General features: G+C 35.7%; 1 protein-coding gene across 1 annotated transcript in view; it reads right to left on the bottom strand.

Annotated features, from left to right (window-relative positions):
- The window catches only part of MRPS28 (mitochondrial ribosomal protein S28), a 104,559-nt gene that overhangs the window by 62,824 nt on the left and 18,423 nt on the right, over positions 1 to 23,312 (bottom strand). The window contains exon 2 of the mRNA XM_041768524.1: positions 19,475 to 19,656. Within this exon, the coding sequence (XP_041624458.1) occupies positions 19,475 to 19,656 (182 nt within the window). The remainder of the gene's footprint in view (positions 1 to 19,474; positions 19,657 to 23,312) is intronic.

Below are 23,312 nucleotides of genomic sequence, written 5' to 3'. Positions count from 1 at the left end.
ACTTCTTGCTTTTAAGATATAACAGGAGCACCTGGCTGGTTCAGTCATAGAGCATGCAACTCTTCATCTAGGGGTTGTAAGTTCAAGCTCCACACTGGGTGTAGAAATTATTTAAAGTCTTAAAATCATAACAATCAATCAGATCATAAATACAAACTCCTTATTTTCTTCTAATAGTTAACTGAAAACTCAAGTACTGATGTTTTTTAAAAACCACACACTATTAGTACATAAAATTCAAATCCAGAGTTCAGACAGAAAGATAGCTTTAAAAGGGTTACCATGTAGTAAATACTCCCTTTATTATTTAAGCCATATGAAAATAGTAGTCATGAGCTACATATATATGTCAAGCATTCTAAAATACTAGAAAATCTTAAACATGAATAAAAAAGAACATATTAAATTTTCTCAAAACTAAATTAGAATTTACCTAATTAGGTAATATCTACATACTTTCCTTCATTTTAGAAGAAAGAAAAACTATCTTTAAGAGGGAAAATTGATGGGTGTTCAAGATGGCAAAGTAAATGCCATATGCTGATTTGGAAAAGAAAATGAAAGCTAGCTTCTTCAACTATTTTGTAAAGATAATAACAAGAGTTATTGTCCCAGTGGGTTCGTGGTAAGCATTTGGGAATAACAGCTTTATAAACTATGCTGTAAACTATGTATTCTGGACAGTAAGGAGCTTTGCTTCTATCTATTGGGTGTGCTTCAGGAAGGCTAAGGCAAGTCAGCATCATGAGTACTAAGTATGAAACAGAGCTGAGATGGCCAAGCATCACTAACCCCCATCAGTGTTTCTCCCAAGCACAGTCCAGAACTTTGGTAAGGGCATCAGGCAGACGAATGGCCAAGAAGAAGGGTGACTCCGAGTAGAAAGAGAGGCTGAAGATCCTCGGAAGATACAAGATACAGGCAGCTGGTACAGAAACACAAACGTTCATCACATCCCAGTACCAGCCATTTTGTCCCTTCTTGTCAGCAGTGGTTACAATCTTCCATAATTGCCTTTGGCTTCACCTTTACAATCTCTGGACAACAGTGGATACCCAAGTAAGAAACGGTTATATCATAACCCAGCTCCCTAACAAAGATCCCTTTACATACACATATTCACAACAACTAAGTTTCCCAAAAGCAGTAATTAGTTTTGCTCTGTATACTGCATGCTAAGATTTTCTAATCTATTTTACTAAAAAACAAAGCAGAGAATGACTCAATACTTGCGATATACAGTTTATCAAGGACATTATCTCAAAAACAAAATAACACAAAACAAAACAAAAACACCAGTAGGAAACAACAGGTTTCCTCCCACTACACTATGCAAAAATTTGCCTTACACCACCTCACTTTTACCAAAGACCTACATTAGTACCCGTTTTCACTAATCAGAAGAAATCTGAAGATTTTCAGTTTTATGAAATGGTAATTGCTTCCTCACTTAACATCATTTCAGCTTACAGGAGGTTTTGAAGAAACAATTTGCATTCAGGTAGCAGGGAGAAACTTGTAATATAGTCAAGACTAACTCTGCATATGGGCAGGCAATGACAACTATGTCACAAACGTCACCTGGCCAAACAGTGACTTCAAGGAGATAAGAGAGATTAACATGCAAAGAAAATGTGTGTCATAGAAACTATGCAAGAAGGTATTAAGAGTTCAGTGATTATGAGCAATTATTATGATGGGCTGGAGGGGGTAGATGATGACTTAGTATAAAATAAATTTCAAATAGTGTAAAGTAAGTTAAAACCAATATAAAACTATAAAATACTAGAAGGAATCATGCCAATATTTCCATGGAGGCAATGGTCTAGGTATGACAACCAAACTAGAAACTGTAAATGAAAAAAATACATAAAATTAGATAATACAAGTTTTGTAGGGCAAAGGTAATCTATAATAAACTGAAAGTAAACAGTTTTAATCACCATGAAAAATGGTATAAATTAATAAAGTGATAAATCCAAAAAATTAATGAGCAACTAGAATGAGTTAATGAAACCAGAATATAAATTCATTTCAGAATTAAATGTTAAAATGTTCATCATTGTCTCAAAAATGCAAATTAAAACAATGATATATTTTTGTCTATTAGACTGACTAACATGAAAAATAAAATAGCACATAGTATTAAAAGGAGAAATAGTTACTTTGTGGCAAATTGCAAATATGCATAATTTTTAAATAATATATATCATTTCTAGTTCTCTACTCCAAAGAATTTAATCCAAAAAAATATCAGATAATCATACCAAGATTTATGAACAGAACTGTCACTGAAGTGCTATTTATGAAAACAGTGGGGATGCCTGGGTGGCTCAGCAGTTGAGCTTCAGCCTTTGGCTCAGGGTGTGATCCCAGTCCTGGGATTGAGTCCCACATAGGGCTCCCTGCATGGAGCCTGCTTCTCCCTCTGCCTGTGTCTCTACCTCTCTCTCTCTGTATCTCTCATGAATAAACAAATAAAGTCTTTAAAAAAATAAAAAAAAGAATATATTTGATATTTATAATGATAAATGTATAAATACTTTTCTTAACTTTCCTTTTTCTTATAAAAATGCACTAGAAATATTTTCCTTGGTTAATTATCCATTTTTAAAAAATGAACCTGAAAATAGAGCTCTACACACAGAAATATGGATAGACCATACCACAATGTCATTAGTTAAAAAGACATATTTTGAAATTCAGACTAGAAAGATCAAATAGGAATAGTCCATATGTTCTATTAGTCAATGATAGTTCATGGTTGACAATGCTGTGGGTAACTTTAGCTTAACTTAGATATGTATTACTTGATAACATCTCTGATAAAGTGATCTGGTAAAAACAGAAATCAAAAAGTATGGTCCTAAGATAAACTATGACTTACACTGATTTATGTATCTTATTTATTTATTTTACAAAAGATGATTGCAACAAAAAATTGTTGCAATGTAAAAAAGTGATACATAGAGATATATCATGTTTGATAAACATGTCATTTAAATATTTTAAAAGAAACAGAAAGATCTGTCTTAAGGAGAGACTGTTGAGGATTTCAGGCTCACAGTGAGATGTGGAACAGATCATGCTCTAAAACAAACCCTGCTGTGGCCTAGCTTATTGCCTCTGCCTAAGTTTCACACTTCTCTAGGCCTCAGCCTCCTTGCCTACAAAATGTGGATAATGTTGCCTAGCGCAAAATGTTACTCTATCTTATCCCTTTTTCCTCTACAAAATTCAGTGTAATTTACCTCAAATATAAACAAGACAGAATAAAAGAGTAAACAATAGTTATGTCTCTGAGGACTGAATAGAGAATTTGAATTATGACCTTAATTTCACCCATTCTTCACCCCACCCCCATCTCTGAAAAAACATAACAAAAAAATAAATAAATATGCAGTTTCCAAGAATTGTGACATAATTTTATTTTCCAGAAAATGGAATCAGTGGATAACCACCCCTTAGGAAATGAGCATAGAACAAACTCATTTACCGTGAGTTAAAACATAATAATTAGAACGGAAAGAAGTAAAAACTTACTACTTTAATTATGTATTACGGGGTTCTTTTTTACTATAGAAAGCTGAAAAATGTTATCAGAAATCCCCTGAAACAAACATATCTTAGTAGTCGTTTCTACCATAAAAAAACATTTGGTCACTAATTTTTGTTTTGTTTTATATTTCTATTTGAAGACAGGGAGAAACACATAACCTATAACTTCAAAATTCAGCCAGGCTAAAGAAGTACATAGTTTTATTCTGATAAATACAAAATTTTAAGAAGAAAAGCTGTATCTATGTAGATGTGGGATAATGTTTTTTCAAAATGTTTGTAATGTGGGTGTCTGGATTTTTTTTTTTTAAGGGGCAGAACTGGAGAAATAAGTTAGCTTCTGAAGTGCAGCATACCTGGATCTGTATCTCAGTTCTGTCCCTCAAGAATTGGACCTTAGGCAAAGGGGCCGAGCCCACTGGCCTAGGTAATAGAGTTACTCCCCTTTCCTTCTCCCCTGCAGCACTGTACTATGAAAAGATTAAATGCTCGCTTTCAGAGTTTTCCCTGCAGCTAGGGAGGGGCCAATTTATACAGGTCTGATCAAAGAAAGAGTCTGGAAGAGATTTCTAAATGAGCTTTCGAGCTTTTGCTCTCTTGATAAAAAAAAAAAAAAAAAAAAAAAGACGGAGAAGCTAACCTGGCCCACCTCATTCTCTTTCTTCTCTTGAATACAGATATGATATCCAGGAGCCTTACCGCACCCATGATTCAAGAAGCCTGAAGCTGGTGCTGATGCTGTGTAGCCACTGAAGCAAGCCCCAAGGCCATTAACATCGAGAATTGTTACACAAAAAAAGTAAGTCTCTAACTTTAAGCCACAAACTGTTAGGTTTCCTGCTATGTGCAGTTGACACAAGTCCAAGTGATCTGGAAAATCACTTAAATTCTCTGAGGCTCACTTTCCTCATCTGTAATGTAGGTATAATGACAGACAGTAAGATATGTAGGTCTGATATGTAGAAAAGGTTCAATAATGTCAGCTACTGATGACGATGACGACCACCTCATTTAGTGCTCATACTAACCATTTGAGGGAAGTCCTATCAATTCATTCATCCATTTTAAAGACAACAAAATTGAGACTCCAATAAGTAACTTGCCCAAGATACTTAATACACAATAAGATACACAATAAGAAATATGGCCAATAAGAAATATGGCCAAGATTCAAATGCAGGAATTCTTATTTCAAGGGCAATGAGCTTAAACCACAATGATACCTAGAAGTGACTAAACAAGGCAAGAGCTAACAGCTGATAATTATTGTCTATAATGACTGATAATATTAGACAACTGTGAAGATAAGAGCAGATATCTATTAATTTCTAATTCTGGAAAATAATAAATTCTCATTGAATTCAACATTAGTTTCTTTTTTTTTTTTTTTTGAATTCAACATTAGTTTCATTTTTCTTAACAGTTCTTGTTACTTTACTGAAACAGAAATACACTTCCTCCTCAACGAATGCAATTCTGTTCCTTTGTAACACCAATGGAAAACTAAGAACAGTACATCTTAACCAATAACTGCAACTCCCTACTGTTAGCTAAATGCTTAATATTTACGGTGAATTTACTGCAAGGCAATATGCCAGACACTTAAAAATTACTTCTGTCAAAAGATAGAGCATATGTTTTCTTTCTTAAAGTGACTTAGATTCCTTTGGAGAGAGAATTCCTTAACAGTTCTAAAAACTAGGAAGTGGCTGCTGCTATAATCAGCCATCATCATCACCACCATCATCACCATTACTAACATATATAGAACTTATATCACAAATCAGCATATGCTAAGCTTCAATTCTGGAACACTTTCCTTCAAACTTCAGATGTTTCCTTCAGTGAAATGAATGAAACAAAGAAATTAAAAAATTCATAATGAAGGCACTGTATTTTAAAAAGAAGCTAAATTCAAAATTAAAGTTTGTAAATAAATTACATTCAGGAAACAGGCAGGCTAAAATATTTGCAATTGCAATTAGGAAAAGATATTTCGTTTCTGGATTAGATTGTGAGAATTAAAGAGTTTATGTTTAGCTGTGAACTTTAGAGAACAGTTTGGCACATATCATCCCAGTAAATAAAAGTAAATGTAGTGTAAAGGCCAAAACAAAATGGATAGTAAAACAAAAGTTCTGAGGTAAGGTTAACAAGCAAAAATGCTGAGTTTCAAAATGTATATACATTTACAGCAACATGTTTCCGAAGCCAACTTCAAATCATATACCCCACAATGAAAGAGGTATAGTTCTCTCTGTTACATGTCATAATAAGTAACTGATAATTCCATTTTCAGAAAAAGTACTGTACATGAAGGAAAATGCTTTTAAGGATAATACATCCAGGAAAGATTCATTGCTTAATAAATTCAAAAATGACACAGCCAGTAGCATACAATCCACATGAACATTATAATGTGCTCAATCAGTACTAATTAAAGATTTAATTATACCTATTTAATACTAATTTGCATTTTAAAAAAGAATACAAAGTATTCTATTTTAGGTCTAAAATTAAAGTTTTGAATTAAAACTTTAAAAGAAGTTTAACTGTAGTTTATTTATGGAAAAATCGTTCCCTAAGAATTAAAACAAGCTGAAAACAAAGCATCATATTTTTGAGTACAGGACTATGTTGAACCTGAATTCCTAATTCACTCATAATTAAAGTATAAGAAAAAGAGATACATATAAATGGAGACACTTATAAGGGTCATTTATAGGCGTATAAAGTGTTTTTCCAGGATGATACAGAATTAGAACCAAGGCCTTTTGTCCTCCACTCCCATGTTCCTCCTGATTCTTGTTCTTCTTAACTTCCCTGCACATGCCAGGAACTTCTGGGTCTCCTCCTTTACCGTGTTTCATCCCCCAAATTTTATAAAGCCTTTGAGAGGAATGAATAAAAAGAACAGGGAAGTAGAAGGAGCACCATGAATATGAAGGTATATGATAGTTTCAGAAGGGGGATGAGCCATGGGTGTTGAATACCACGGGACAGCTTCCACAAACTGCTGGGCAGACGCCCGGGGCACTGCCAAGTTTAAAGGGGCTTTTCAATGAGTTGGATGGGTGGACAGAGCCAGGAGGTCTGACCTGATGTATGTATGGAAATCTGAGAAACTGGGGCAACTTGGGGGATAGGGAGGAAGAGGACAATAGTTTGAAGAGGAAAAAAGGTAAAACTGTTTCAAATGTTATTAGATTCTCTAGGAAAGATGACTGAAGGTAGAGAATAGAAAATCTGGGGGTATTACATTGAATCAGATATTCAACTTTTTTTACTTGAAAAAAATCATCATTTCATATGGATTAAACTAATGTAGGAATTTGATTTCAGTAAAGAAGGGGATCAGGTTACCTGCTCAGGAAATGGGCGAGGAGAATAAGGGACACAAGAGTGAAGAAGAGAAAGTAATAAGAAATCTTCTAAAAGCGAGTGAGGGCAGCCCAAGTGGCTCAGGGGTTTAGCACCCAGGTTGTGATCCTGGAGACCCAGGATCAAGTCCCGTGTCGGGCTCCCAGAGTGGAGCCTGCTTCTCCCTCTGCTTGTGTCTCTGCCTCTCTCTGTCTCTCATGAATAAATAAATAAACTATTTAAAAAATAAATAAAATAAAAGCGAGTGAAAGACATTTTGAGAACTCTGGTAGCAGCTGAATAATAAGAACCTCTAATGAATACACCTGGCAAAGTTAGGCTACCTCCCTATGATCTCATCAGTTACTGCTACATTTGTATTCTACTGTGAGAAATAAAGCGATTTCAGGTCTGAAAGGATGCCTGAAGCCGAACGCAGCAAGGTTTCTTCAAATCAGTCACTCTCCCTAATGCACAAACACAAATCTGCACTGATGCCGTTGCCTTCATTTTTTTTTGGTTTGGTTTTGTTTTTCTGATACAAGCAAAATATATAGAAACTTACAGTCCAATATGAACTTGCTAATTCCAGGGTTGCTGTTACTCTACAGCCTAATTTTTCATCATTTCATCAATCCAATCCCACATGGCCAAATACCTACAGAAAACCACAACATGTCTAAAACAGAGCTCCATGTGCTACCTTATTGTGGACAGCAACTCTGCCCACCTTCCCTATTGCCATGACCTCTATTTTGCTAGTCACTCAGGCTGGAAACCTCAAGCACCGGTCATTTCTGGGAACATTCCCTCCTAGCTTTCCTTTCCCATCTCTCCTGGAAAATGAGTCCCCTGCCTGGACTACAATGGTCTCAAAACTGTCCCTGCCGTGTCCATCCCATCTCATACCTTATTACGAGTGTCATTACACATAAATATCACTTCCCAAATGCCACTCTGCTATCTTTCCATTGTTGTAAGTTCTTACCCTGAAATTCAGAGTTTTCTATACAGGCTCTTGCCTGTCTAGCAAAACAAGTATTTAATCCCTAAAACTTCACCAAGCCATGGGCTCCTGACCATTGTGGTGATTTTAAAATATGTACACATATTTTGTACACAATTCCCTCTAAAAGGTGGAGACTAATTCCCTTCCCTTGAGTGAGGGCTAGGTTTAGTGACTTGCTTCTAATGAAGAGAATAAGGCAGTTCAGGCACCTGGGTGATTTAGTCAGTTAAGTGTCTGCCTTTGGCTTGACTCGTGATCCTGGGATCCTGGGATCCTGGGATGGAGCCCAACATCTGGCTCCCTGCTTGTTTGGGACCCTGCTTCTCCCTCTCCCTCTGCCACTCCCCCTGCTTGTGCTTGTTCTCTCTCTTTTCTGTCAAAAAAGTAAATAAAATCTTAAATTTCTTTTTTTTAAAAAGAATAAGGCAAAAGTAACAATGCACAGGACTAGGTTATAAGAGGTATCATAACCACCTCAACCTTTCTTAAATTATTCACTCTTGGGGAAGCTAACTACTGTGCTGTGAAGATACTCAGCAGCCCAATGGAGAGGTTCATGTGAGAAGAAACTCAGGCCTTCCTACCCACAGCCAGCACTAACCTACCAGGCACATGAGCGAGCTGCCTTGGAATCAAATCCTCCAGCCTCAGTCAAGCCTTCAGATGACTGCAGCCCTAGCTAATATCTTGTCTGAACTTCATGAAAAACTCTGAGCCATAACTGTTCAACTAAAACACTCTGGTATTCCTGACCCACACCAATTATGGGATAAAATAAATTTTTTATAATTTTTTTAAATTTTTATTTATTTATGATAGTCACACACAGAGAGAGGCAGAGACATAGGCAGAGGGAGAAGCAGGCTCCATGCACCAGCAGCCCGACGTAGGATTCGATCCCGGGTCTCCAGGATCATGCCCTGGGTCAAAGGCAGGCGCTAAACCGCTGCACCACCCAGGGATCCCTGTGATAGAATAAATTTTTATTGTTTTAAGCCACTAAGTTTTGGAGCAACATATTACACAAGTAGAGATAACTAACAACCCCACCAAGCTCATTCTTAGTTCCATGCCACTACTCACGCTTTTCCCCATGGATGTCCTCTTAATATCCATCTCCTAACAGAGTATGGATATTATCCTTATCCTTCCCTTATCTTTCAAAATCTAGCTAGTTTCATCTCTTTGAGGAGGCCCTTTTTTGTTGTTGTTTATGAAACCATTTCAACTTTCATTTCTCTAGCTTCTCCTTTGATTTCTAATGTTTGACCAAATCATTTACATAGGCATTCATCCCTGTATTCCTCTGAGTTACTGTGCTCTACACATCCTCCCTCCTAAAGACATCACACAGTTCATTTAAACTACATTCAGCATACTGTAATTAAGATACTCAATAAACATTTGCTGAAAAAAATTAACAAATCATACACACACACACACACACACACACACACACACACACACACCCTGGAAGTATATCTGATCAGTATAAAGTAGTGAGTAGTGGTTAATAATATGGAGCCACATTGTCTCAGGTCTGTTTACTTACTAGCTGCTATCTTTGGGGAAGTGACTTAAAACCTCTATAGCCTTTGTTTCTTCAGTGTTTTTTAAATGTAGATTCTAATAGTATCTACCATAGAGTAATAAAAAAAATTAAAGAAAATACTACACGCAAAACTCTTAATATGCTAGCATAGAGTACTCAACAAATGTTAGCTATTATTGTTCTTATTATTAACCACAAATTACAGAATACATACTGAAATCCTGGGCCTCTGAGAGTTTGTAGATATTATAAAGTGGCAATCTAAATTAATACAAAATTCTACAAACTAAAGTAGAACTCACACTTTCTATTTAAGAGAGCTTTTAATTTTTCTAAAGTCTATTCTTAAGTCAATAGAAGTACAGCCTGAACCAATTGTAGGGAGTGCAGCCTTGACTTTTTCTCCTCTTCATCCTATTAAGATATTAACTTCAAAGCTTTTGCAGGAACACTTAATTGCTTGCATTCCTTAACAAGCAGCCACCATAGTAGTTTCCAGATTCACTTTTAACCTTTACAGTCCTGGGAAGGCATATATGGTAAATGTATTAGACATATAAATTTACACAATCTCTGTGCTAATACAGCTATGCATGTGAATATGCTATATAAAGTAAATCAATTTTGTACATCAATCAAAATAAAATCCAATAGAACAAATCAAATAGAAGAATGCTATATAATGCCATATATCTGAGGGGGAAAAATAACCTCTAATGCTATTCATTAAAAACATGTTTTTTATTCAGGTATAACTGACATATATAACATTAATTTCAGGTGTAAAACATGACAATTTGATATTCGTATATACTGTGAAACGATCACCAGAGTAAGTCTAGTGTCACCATATACAATTATGCAAGAAATTCTTTTTCTTGTGATGAGAACTTCTAAGATCTACTCTTAGCAACTTTTGAATATGTAATACAGTATTATTAAAAATAGCCACCATGTAATACATCATATCCCCAAGACTTACTACTGTAATTTTGTACCTTTGCTCCCCTAGCACCCATTTTGACCACCTCCTACTCCCTGCCTCTGGCAAACATCAATCTATTCTCTTTATCTGTGAGCTTGGTTTTGTTGTTATTGTTGTTTTTACATCAAATGCTATTCAGAAGCCTGATTACATGTGTTTCATGAACTCAGAACACTTCTGAGATATTTTATAATTTACACATATTAAGACTTCTTACTAAAAAGTTAAATATAATAGATGATCTTTTATCCTGAAAAATAATCAGAGCTCTGTTAAGTAAATATGATAGAATGATTTTCAATCACAAATCTATTTAAAAAAAATTCATACTTTTAAATTGTGTACCACCATGTCCTCTGGAATAAAGAGAACCACTTAATTCAAATTCTTTTTTTTTTCCTCTTTTCTCCCACCAACACGCCTTGAAAACTTCAGTCTTTGAAACATGCAATATCCATCCTACTCTATTTGACCCTATATATCATACAACCTGAAATAGAAACAAAGACTGGGAAATTAGCTCGTTTTTTCTACCATAGTGTCAAACAAAAGTACAAATAATATTCAGTGCACGTGCTAGTTACCTTAGACCTGCCAATCATGCTTGTTTTGAAACTCTTCGATTTTCAGAACTGTCAATCATGTGTGTTTTGATAGAGATGAAATGTAGAAATAATGTTTTAAAAGACGTGATCTTCATTAACACATTAATAAATAAAAAGACCTCATTTGTAAAACTGGACTATATGATTTTACAGAAATACATACAATTCTTGAAAAATCAAAATTAAAATATAACAATGAAGTAAGATTTAGAGAATTTGGCTCTTTAACCAACAAGATAAATATAGTTTAATAAAAAGGATTTTATACTTCAGTAAAAAGACAAATGTTCCTTAACTAATAATAACCAGAAGTAGTATGACTATGAGTGGGAATGAGAGAATCAAAACTGACCTAAATCTGGGCATTTCATCAATATAATCCATTCCCCATGTCTACCTCCCCAGTACGACCAGATTTACTATCTACCTAGTCATTCATGTCTTAAATCAAACACCAAACTTCTACCTCACTATCCATGCTTAGCTACCAAGACCTGTTTCTGCTAACTCCTAAATTGCTAACGAAAGTCTCCTCTCAGGCAGCCCGGGTAGCTCAGAGGTTTAGCGCTGCCTTCAGCCCAGGGTATGATCCTGGAGACCTGGGATGGAGTACCACGTTGGGATTCCTGCATGGAGCCTGCTTCTCCCTCTGCCTGTTTCTCTACCCCCTCGCGCCCCCCCCCCCCCGTGTGTGTGTGTGTGTGTGTGTGTGTGTGTGTGTGTGTGTGTCTCATGAATAAATAAATAAATAAATCTTTAAAAAAAAGTCCTCTCTTAACTGTCTAACTTAATTAATGGTCTCATCACTTCCTTCCAGAAGCTTCTTTATTGGCCTGACTCATTTCATTCTTCCAATATATGCTCCACAACACTGCCAGAATGCTCTCATTGAAACACAAGCCAGGTCTGTTTTAATGGCTCTTTATCACTTTCAGAAAAAAGTCCCAATTTTTTAGAATGGTATATAAATCCCTTGAAGGTCTGGCTCCTGCCCATCTCTCTCCACTGTCTCATCACTTCTCAACTAAAACCAACTATGCCATTTGAGTTCCCAGAAAAGCCAGGCTCTCCCTCACTTAAAACTTTACAAGTACAGCCATTTTTTGCTCTTTGTATCTCCTACAATCCATCCTTTACAATTCAATTCAATTGCTAATTCCTCTGGGAAACTTTCTCTGACAACCTAACTGAATCAGGGATTCCCCTCTTCTCCATTCCTATAGGAGACAGTCAATAGAACTTATACAGTGTAATATATATCGATTTACTTCTCTATCCCCCTGACTGAATCAATCAACTCCCTGAAACTCCGTCTTTAATCTGAACATAAACAGCATTAAACACAAAGGTGACGCATGATAGCTACTCATTGTTTCCTGACTCAGTGAAAAATTGCACCATGACCTAGTTTATTTAAAAATAGAATTATATATATATACACATACGTATATATAAATTACTCAGCCATAAAAAAGAATGAAGTATTGCCATTTGCAAAAACATGGATGGAGCGAAAGGGCATTTTGATAAGCAAAATAAGTCAGAGAAAGACAAACACCATATGATTTCACTCATACATGGAATTTAAGAAACAAATGAGCAATAGGAAAAAAGAGAGAAAGAAACAGACTCTTATGTATAAAGAACAAACTGGTTACCAGAGGGGATGGGTGAAACAGATGATGGGGGTTAAGGAGCACACTTGTTGCGATGAGCACTGGGTGATGTATGGACTTGCTGAATCACTATATTGTATACCTGAAACTAATATACCACGGTATATTAACTATACTAGAATCAAAATAAAACCTTAATTTAAAAAAATAATAAAATCAACAGCTCAATTCTTGAGACTAATAAAAAGTACTACAGGTACATTCCAAGCCAATCAAACTAATCAATGCTATAAAACAATACTCTTGGCTTAATAATGTTCTTAAGGGATTTACTGATTTACTTACAAATTTACTGTAAGAATTGATACTATCTCAAATAGTATTTGGGGTCCAATAATCCCACCTTATTTTCACTAATGTTCCTACTGTTAAACTCTCAACCACAATAAATACTCATGTGCAAGATAATGGCACACTGACTGGCTCAACAAACACTGTCCTGAGATGTGACAATCCCTACCAAAGGCATCAGTGAACAGGTAGTCAATGCAGGCAAGACCCCTACCTAGTTATACTTATCAGGAAGTTAGTTATCTGGTGACATCAAGTCTCCACAGAACCCAATGAGAACTAAGCAAAGGAGTTTAGGAGCTGTTACAACACATGTTGAAGTCCATATATTAAAGTACATACACTTTACTTATAGAAGAGGCTGAGAGGTCATTACTCACAAACACTAATACTATTATTATCTTATTTTAAGTACAACAAATTTGGTGACCAATTTTTCTGGGCATCAGAATATTAGAAGAAGAAAATTAAAATTTCAAGAAAGCTAAAAATGCATACATAAGTATAACAGCAGAGAAAGAATGATGACATCTAAAGGTGAAACACAAAAACTACAGAATTAGAGGGGTTGTACGGCTAAGGAGTAATAATTCTATGTATTTGGATTATGATACACCACAGACATTAATGTTTGTAATTATGACCTTGGTTCATCAAAAACAAAGACCAAAAAAACAGGTTAAACCATTTTGGTCTGACAAAGTTCAAGGAAAGTAAATGACATATTTTATAAAAAGAATCAAAGAATTAAAAATTGAGTATTACATATATAAAGTAAACTTTCTACAATTTGCAAAATAAACTTTTCTTGAAATAAAGCCTTCTTATATAACACGAGGCCAGATGACTCTAAGCTACAACTCACTGTTAGAAGTTAATCAGCTCCTGTAACTACAAGTCTCACCATAATTGTTACACATCCATTCTGAAACAAAGCCTGGACCCACTGGTCATTAGCTTATTAGTGGTAACACTATACAAACATATTAGACTATGGATACCATAACCAAAGATATTACCACAGGCTACCTACCATTCTTTAACAGGCCTCCATAGAGTTTTACTATCACACTGTTTTCAGGGTTGCTGGTATAAAAACTGGCTCCTATGTGAGATCCTTTAAGGAGGGTCTTATGATACTAAGTAACTACATCCTGCGGGATCTAGAGAGCAGCATAGTAGAGTTGAAAAGAACATTCATGGGCTGTGTATGACACAAACAGCCTAAAGTTTGAATCCCTGCCTTGATTACCAGCTGTGTCACTGTAATACATGCAATACATTATGCATGGAGACTCACTTTCTTCACTTGGAAAGTGGGGAAAATATCCCCTACTTTCCTTCTTTTTCTTAAATTTAAATTCAATTAGCTAACATATAGTAGTAGATCATTAGTTTCAGATGTAGAGTTCAGTAATTTATCAATTGCATGTAACACCCAGTGCTCATTACCTCACCGGCCCTCCTTAATGCCTATCACCGAATTACCCCATTCCGCTGCTCCAGCAACCCTCAGTTCGTTTCGTATGGTATGGTTAAGAGTCTCTTACGGTGGGGATTCCCAGGTGGCTCAGCGGTTTAGCACCTGCCTTCTGCCCAGGGTGTGATCCTGGAGTCCTGGAATCCAGTCCCACATCAGGCTCCCTGCATGGAGCCTGTTTCTCCCTCTGCCTCTCTCTCTCTCTCTCTCTCTGTCTCTCATGAATAAATAAATAAAAATTTTTTAAAAAGAGCGTCTCTTATGGTTTGTCTCTCTCTGATTTCTTCCCATTCAGTTTTCTCTCCCTTCCCCATGATCCTCTGAATTGTCTTTCTCTGACTTATTTCACTTAGCACAATACCCTCCAGTTCCATCCACATCAATGTAAATAAGATTTCATGCTTTTTGATGGCTAAGTAATATCCCTGTGTGTTGTGTGTGTGTGTGTGTACACACACCACATCTTCTTTACCCATTCATCTGTCGATGGACATCTGGGCTCTTTCCATACTTCAGCTACTGTGGACATTGCTGCTATAAACATTGGGGTGCAGGTGCCCCTTTGGATCACTACATTTGTATCTATTAAAACTTAATAAAAAATCTTTAAAATAATGAAAAAATTAAAACATTTTGCAAAACTGAGTATTTTATTAAATGAGTTATTTTTCTTTGCATTTAATTAATTTAAACCGTCCTAAAGTAGAATAGATTCAACAACACAAAAGTCAAACTGAAGAGAAAAAATGGTTCTCAAAAGGGATTTAAAAAAGCAAACCAGGCTGATGAATGATGAATAAATTACATAAATACCTACATTTTATTTGTAGTCTCTTAGGTAAATGTATCAAAGCAAGAAGTTCTGCCATTACTCACTTACCCTCCTAAAATTGGCTCAGAGGCAGCCTGACGACATGGAGGTAGGGAGCAAACATGTGTCCAGCCCAAAAAGCTGTTCTATCTAATCATATAATCTAAACTTGTAGGTATGAAAAGGTATGACCAGAGATCTAGCTGGACCTCACTACTTTCTCATTTGGTACTATTATCTTTCTACCAACTATAAAGACAACAGGTAAGATCTAAACAAAAGATTTCCCACCTACAAATTTTGTCTTAAATATAGGTAAGTAGTAATTATGCTGATCTAACACTGTTCTATAATACTTTTTCTTTCTTTATTATTATTTTTTTTAGAGGGGACAAGTGAGGGGGCAGGGCTTACAGGGAGAGGGAGCACAGAGCCCAACTCAGGGCTCAATCTCACAATCTTGAGACCATGACCGGAGCCAGTATCAAGAGTCAGACACTTAACCAACTGACCCACCCAGGGACACCAATACTTTCAAAGCATTAGTGACAGGTAGCTATAAGAGACCTAGAGAAGGGTTTTGGAAAGAAACTAAGTATTTCTTCACACAGAGATCAAGAAATTCAATAAATATTCTGTGAAGAGTAGAAACCTTCTTTCCATGATGAATTAAAAACTGGACAACAAAGGATTTGCTAAGATAGAAAGTTTCTCCCCAGAAAACAATGTATGTAGATATGGAGCTATAGTTGCTACCTACATAGCCATTAGGGTATGTATACACATAGATTGGAAGGGAACAAAAGATACCAAACTAGCAGGTCAAATCTTGGCTAAGGTGAACTACTCTCCTGAATACATTATTAGAAATAACATTACCAGTCTGTAGGACAAGAGAGGAATAGAATTTAAGCCTTGACTCTTGCTTATCATTAAAAGAAAAAAAAAAAAAAGCACTCATTTCAGACTTTCAGCAATAGAAGTCAAAGCCCTTTCCTAACTACTATTATTTCCTACCTGCCAGACATTTTGTCACCATATTAGCCCATTTTTACTCATGTAATTACCAATTTTAAAAACTGATTTCTGTACTTGTTTACTATACATTCTTTCTCCAGTAGAAGTTGTTGCCCAACTTCATGAGGGCAGACAGAGAGCTAGTCTGGCTAGTTTACCATCCCTTACAACAGTGCCTGCCAAACTGAAGAGGTCCAGTAAATATTTGCTGAATGAATGAGTGGATGAACAAATGAACAAATCAAATTCTTCACCAGTATGATTCCCCCCCCTCTTCATGATCCTCAGTCATGAATATATTGATTCTGTGAGTGATTTGGAAGTTGAAGTGAAAATTTCTGGTAAGAGTAATAGGATACGGGACACTCAGAAGCAGGAGTTGAAAAATAACTATTGCAGATAACTACAAAAAGAAAAAAAAGATGCAGGCATTTAACTCTGCTAATACATTTAAAAAAAGACTCTAATACAGTGACTGCTCCACAGACTAGACAATTTCCTTGCAAAATTATTATAAGCCATCAGTCTCACCCCAAAAACTTCTGTTAAATAGACTGCTTCACTGGCAAGAATATATGTGAAGATAAGAGCTTCAACCATACAGCAATTTCTGTAATAGAACATGTGCTTCTATGGTATGTGCAAAGTTTTCAATGAAAAATTAAGACTTAATAAATGTTGCAACAAATTCTAGTATTTAATCATTTAAAGCTATACTGTACATAAAATAAACTCAAACCATAATATGACACTTACTAGAGAAATATCTAGTCACAAATACTGATACTTAAAATTCTGTGATGCAGTAAGGCCTGAGAATCAAATCAGAACTTCTAGTCTCTAAGACATTCTGTAATATTATGCTCAAAAATGTAACATAATGATAAAATTAATGTTTTAAAAATTTAATGAAATGATAAAAAAGAACAGTATACATAAAATAATACCCACAAAGAGGGGCACCTGGGTGGCTTGGTGGCTGAGAGTCTGCCTTTGGCTCAGGGTGTGATCCCAGGGTCCTGGGATCGAGTTCTGCATCGGGGCTCCCTACAGGGAGCCTGCTTCTCCTTCTGCCCATGTCTCTTGCTATGTCTCTCATGAATAAATAAATGTTTAAAAAGAAAAAAAGAAATATCATAAAAAATTGCCATTCAAAAACATAAGGAACTGTGTTTACTATACTTGTTACTTATAATAAATCTGACTCAGCAGGTGAAATATCCATAATTCAGCAGTGTTATCTGTAAAATACATTTTTTGTAAAGTTAATACCTGATGTTCTGGCTGTTAAGAGAGGTCAGCTCGTGAGAATAAAGATGGCTACTGCACCTGAGAAGATTTCTTGTATAAAATAAAACAGTACTTCATTTTTAAATTACTGATATATTCTCTATTAATGAAAAATGATCTGCCACAGATACTACTGACAGTATCCAAGAGCTTAGGATGCCTCTTTTAAAGGATAACTTTGGGACTGCATATCTTCATACTTGCCTCCTGCATAAACCCTCATTGATAGGAACTCTTGAGGAATGTTATAATTGGTTCACAAAAATCCAAATCACTACAATTTCAAGAATAGTAATAACAGTACCTGTTTATTATATACCAATCACTGTTCTAAATCTTTACATACATTATCTGATTTAATCCCTTCAATGACCCATTACACAATAGATAGTATTAATATCTAGATTGACAGACTTATCCTACTTAGAAATTTCTTGAGGTCTTACTACTTTTGATTAAGCATGTATGTTATTTGATATAACAAGACAGCTATCTTGAGCTATTACCTCTCAGTGCCAGGCAGCATAAGAAGCCCATTTTCTCCTCCAGGTATCACTTGGTTCATGGCACCTACCTTGCAAGACACCGTTTAGCTTCTGATTATCTGAGGTAGAGGTGTGCTGGAGCCAGACTACGCCACCTTATGGGAGCTGAGTATGTATATATATTCCCAACTCTGCATTTGATTAACATTACATTGGAAACTTAAGATTGGCCATGGTGAGAGTGTTTTAGACCACAGACATTGGCAATCTGGGACTTTTTTTTATTGAAGAACTAGCTGTTAAATATTTACTCACACACCACTGATCTGAGGAAATTTATACTAAGTTTGTCAGGTCTAATTCAGATTCAGGTAGAATGAGTTCATGTCTCCTAATCATTTGGACCTCTAGATATCCAGAGCTCTCAGGAGAGAGGCAACCAATTTTCATAACTGCTCACTTAGATCTAGAGTTACTCTTACCCTATTCATTTCTACAATATGATTCATTCTTAAACATCACAAACTTCCTAATCACTGTAATTTCATCCTAAGACGCCACTGTGTACTAGATTCACCATTATGTACTATCAAGAATAAAAAAACCACTGCCAATTGAATTGACATAACATCTACTCTAAGACGCATCCTGGTACTAGAAATACTGAAATTTTAAAAGTGTGCATATTAAAAACTTATGGGAAAAAAATCATTTCTATATTGCTTACTATTGTTTTCCAATCCCAGAATCTTATTTCCACATCTCCTTTCTCTTGATATTCTACTCCTAGATCTTCTACCTTAATGGTTTCCCCAGTGCATATTTATATTCACAAATATCTTTACTTATAGGCTATAAACAGAATGAATTCTGTTCTATAATAAGAAAAATTATAATTCTGAAAGTAGTGCAAAATAAGAAAAGAAGATAATAAAGTATCAGAATTTGATAGTGGGAGAGGAAAGGAGAATGAAGAAGTAGAAAGGGAGGCTTCTCTGAGAAGCAGAAGACTGTAAAACAGAAGAAGAGACCAAAAAAAAGTTATAAAATGGCCTTAGTAGCATATATTACATTAAAGCTAGTTTTAATTTTACGGTGGGGAATAGCTGATTACCAAGATGAACATCAAAATCTCCCCAAAAGTGCTCTCACTGCTTTGAGAAGATACGAATCTAGCCTAATGTGACTAAAATGACATGACATGAATCCAGCCTAACTTCCCTAATTAGCATAATGAAGAGAAATAAAGCATATTTTCTGTCTTTTAGCAAATCACCAATTAAAATTCAATAATACTTTGAGGTATCTTAACTTTTATCAGTGCTCTTAAAACACTTGGAAATGATTCTACTTACTCTCCATCCACTTCTGGTCTTCTACATACACAATGAAACTTGCCACCAAAATCTATATAAAGATCATTCTCTACAATATGAAAGATTCGTCCAATGACTAGTTTATCCTTGGCAGGTCCCATCTGAGTAAGAGGAGAATGTCTCAACATAGACGCAAAGGATTCCATATTTTTTGGAGAAGCCTAAAAAAAAGAGGAGAGATTTATAAGCACATAATTCAATATAAAGGTATGAAAGATATAATAAAATCTTACAGGGGAAATTTTTAAAAGTCAATATGCTGTATATTTACATTTTATAGCAATAAGAAAAAAATTTAAGTGGAATTTTGCTTAAAAAAATGGATATACTCTTCAACCTCCTGTTCCTCCCTTTCCTTCTTCAAGAAACCAAGAAAAGTGTTTAGTGGGAAATGATGCTGATGTGTTGACTCAGAGTAGAATCTGGAATGTGAGAAAAGTAAGGAGTATCCTATAAAACAAAACCTCCTACCATGGAGACAGAGGGAGGTCAGGGTCTGAGCATGTGGGCATTCAAGAAGGTGATTAACTTTATTCCTAATACTGATTATCTGCCAAAAAAAAAATCTTTCAAATTCAAGTTTAGTGGGACTAACTAAATAGTCCTCAAAAAATTAAAAATACAATTACCATATGATCTAGTAATCCCACTATTGGGTATTTAATCAAAGAAAATGAAAAAAATTAATTTGAAAAGATTATATGCATCCCTATGTTTATTGTGACACACACAAAATGGAATATTACTCAGCCACAAAAAGAATGAGATCTTGCCATTTGCAACAACATGGATAAAACCTATAGCATATAGTGGTAAATGGAATAAGTCAGATGGAGAAAGACAACTGTCATATGATTTCATCTGAATGTAGAATTTAGTAATTTTACTCATGTGAAATTTAAGAAACAAAACAAATAAATAAAAAAAGAGACAAACCCAAAAAAAGACTCTTTAATAAAGAGAACAAATTGGTGGTTGCCAGAGGAAATTGGGGGGGGGGGGGGGAATGAGTGAAACCTAGGGGATTAAGAATACACTTACCATGATGAGCATTAATGTATAGAATTGTTGAATCATATCATATACCTGAACTAATGTAACACAGTATATTAATTATACTTTAATTTTAAAAAAATAGCCAAATAAAAGGGCTTTTTAAAATTTAAATACAGCTCCTTGTTTTGTGCTGCTCATTTTCTAGGAGTCTTTTTTACACACTGAATTTACTTAAGGTATGACTGAACCTATAATGCAGGCTCCTTCTTTTTTAACCTACAAATTTTTTCCAAACATGCTTTTTCAGAAATCCATGAGTACAGACTTGTACCTTCTACTCATCTTTAATTTGTGTCTGCTGTGGTATGTGCATTCTTTGGCTCAAACTAAGGGAAGCACTAAGTTTCTGTTTTTGAGAACTAATTACAGAAGAATAGTAACAATTTAATCTACCTACACCCTGTATTTGGAATAAGTTTTACATCTGTTATTTCAGGGAGAATTATTAAGAGTTTGATAGTAAACTTACTCTAAAAATTATAAAACCATATTTATGACTCATTTTAATACATGTAGTACTCCAAGGATTACAAATTCAAAGCTAAGCTGAGTGGGGACTTGGTAAGCAGAATATGTGCCAGTCTAAAAAGTACAGCCATTGGGACACCAGGTGGCTCAGTGGTTGAGCATCTGCCTTTGGCTCAGGGCGTGATCCTGGAGTCCGGGGATCGGGTCCCACATCGGGCTCCCTGCATGGAGCCTACTGCTCCCTCTGCTTATGTCTCTGCCTCTCTCTGTGTGTCTCTCATGAATAAATAAATAAAATCTTCTAAAAAAAATGCCTAAAAAAATAAAAAATAAAAAATAAAAAATACAGCCACTACTCAGCTCTAGCTACAGTTACAATTTGAGTTCACTGTTGCCACATCTTTTGATTCTCCAAGAAAAGCCAGAAATCTATGTATTAACATAAAATTTCCAATTTTGGTGATCTCTGGGTGGCTCAGAGGTTTGGCGCCCACCTTCGGCCCAGGGCCTGATCCTGGAGACCCGGGATCGAGTCCCATGTCGGGCTCCCGGCATGGAGGCTGCTGTGACTTCTGCCTCAAGGGAAAAAAAGTCAAAATATTTGGCTGATGCCAAGTCCCTTAGATGCGGGAAGAAGGGTATGGTGATGGATCTGTTTCAGTGAATTGAAACACACTGGGAAGGAATCCTGAGGACTGAAGTGTCCATCTAAACCAAAACAAGTCCGTATATCTAGATGTAAATAAAACTAAAAAAGGTAGCCAGGAATATTATGCTTTGAGCCTTACTACTAGTTTTATAACTCCACAGAGTATAATATTAAAGATCCTTAAATAAGCACCTCAAACAAATAGTTATTTCTTGCAGAGAGCCAAGGATGAAATACATTCTACAGGCTCAATGCAGACATGGGCTATGAGTTGTCCTCTAGAGGTAGCACAAAGAGTAATACCAAGCCAGCAGTGACAAGAGTAGCTACTATGACACTCCACTGGGAGCCACTATGTCCTCCATAACAGCTGCCACCAGAGCAGCTGAAAAGAGCACCGCTCAAAGGAAAAGCAGAGTATCAGCTTCTAGGCCTCATCCTGCTTGCAGTCAAAGAGGTCAAAGAGCTACAGGTACAATTTGAGTCCAGTGTTGGACTGGACTCTTCTTCCTATGACCTGCTTTCTCATTACTCTACTCCTGTGGCTGAAAGCTCCTCCTACCTCTTCCTCCTCTTCTCCCCTCTCCCCACCCCCACTCCAGCCCCTTTTGATTAGCTACAGTCTAATCAAAACTTTAGAAGGTGATAGGAAGATCAAGTAGTAAATCCAATAGTTTTAAACACTTATTAAAAATTATTTAGCCATCACTAGAGTCTGTTCCTTAAATAATACAATCTTTTAACTGTAAAGAGATGTTTGGGCTAAGATTGTATGACAAACTATTTCCTCCTAAGTTTGAGAAAATAATTAAGTGTTAATGACTAATTATTTAATAAGATCTCTTAAGGCCTTTTAGTAAATCTGTTATAAAATATTTATATTATAAATTTCATTAAATTATGAGTGACTTTTTATATTGAAGTATAATCATAACATATAATATGACATAATAGTTTCAGGTTTATAACATAATGATTTGATATTTATATACACTGTGAAATGATCACAACAATAAGCCTGGTTAATTAATATCCATCATCATATATACTTACAAAAAAGTATTTTTTCTTATGATGAGAATTTTTAAGATCTGTTCCATTAGGAACTTTCAAATACAAAACACAGTACTAGTAACTATAGTCACCATGCTGCACTCCCCCCATTTTATAAGTGGAAGTTTGTAGTTTTTGACCTCAGATCACTCTCCCACCCCCCATCCCACCTCTGGCAACCCCCAATCTGTTCTCAGTATCCATGAACTTTTTTTTTTCTTTAAATTTATGATAGTCACACACAGAGAGAGAGAGAGAGAGTGGCAGAGACACAGGCAGAGGGAGAAGCAGGCTCCATGCACTGGGAGCCTGACGTGGGATTCGATCCTGGGTCTCCAGGATCGCGCCCTGGGCCAAAGGCAGGCGCCAAACCGCTGCGCCACCCAGGGATCCCCACGAACTTTTTTTAATGATCAAGTAAGTGATATCATACATATTTGTCTTCCTCTGATTTATTTCACTTAGCATAATGCCCTCAACATCCATCAATATTTTTGCAAATGGCAAGATTTCCTTCTTTTTTATGACTGAACAATACTCCATTATGTATATGTATATATACACACAACATTTTCTTTATTCATCCATCAA

Source organism: Vulpes lagopus, chromosome 9 (genome assembly GCF_018345385.1).
Source record: "Vulpes lagopus strain Blue_001 chromosome 9, ASM1834538v1, whole genome shotgun sequence".
Lineage (NCBI taxonomy): Eukaryota > Metazoa > Chordata > Mammalia > Carnivora > Canidae > Vulpes > Vulpes lagopus.
The sequence above is the reverse complement of the archived record's forward strand: the minus strand, read 5'-3'. Positions and strand labels throughout refer to the sequence as shown.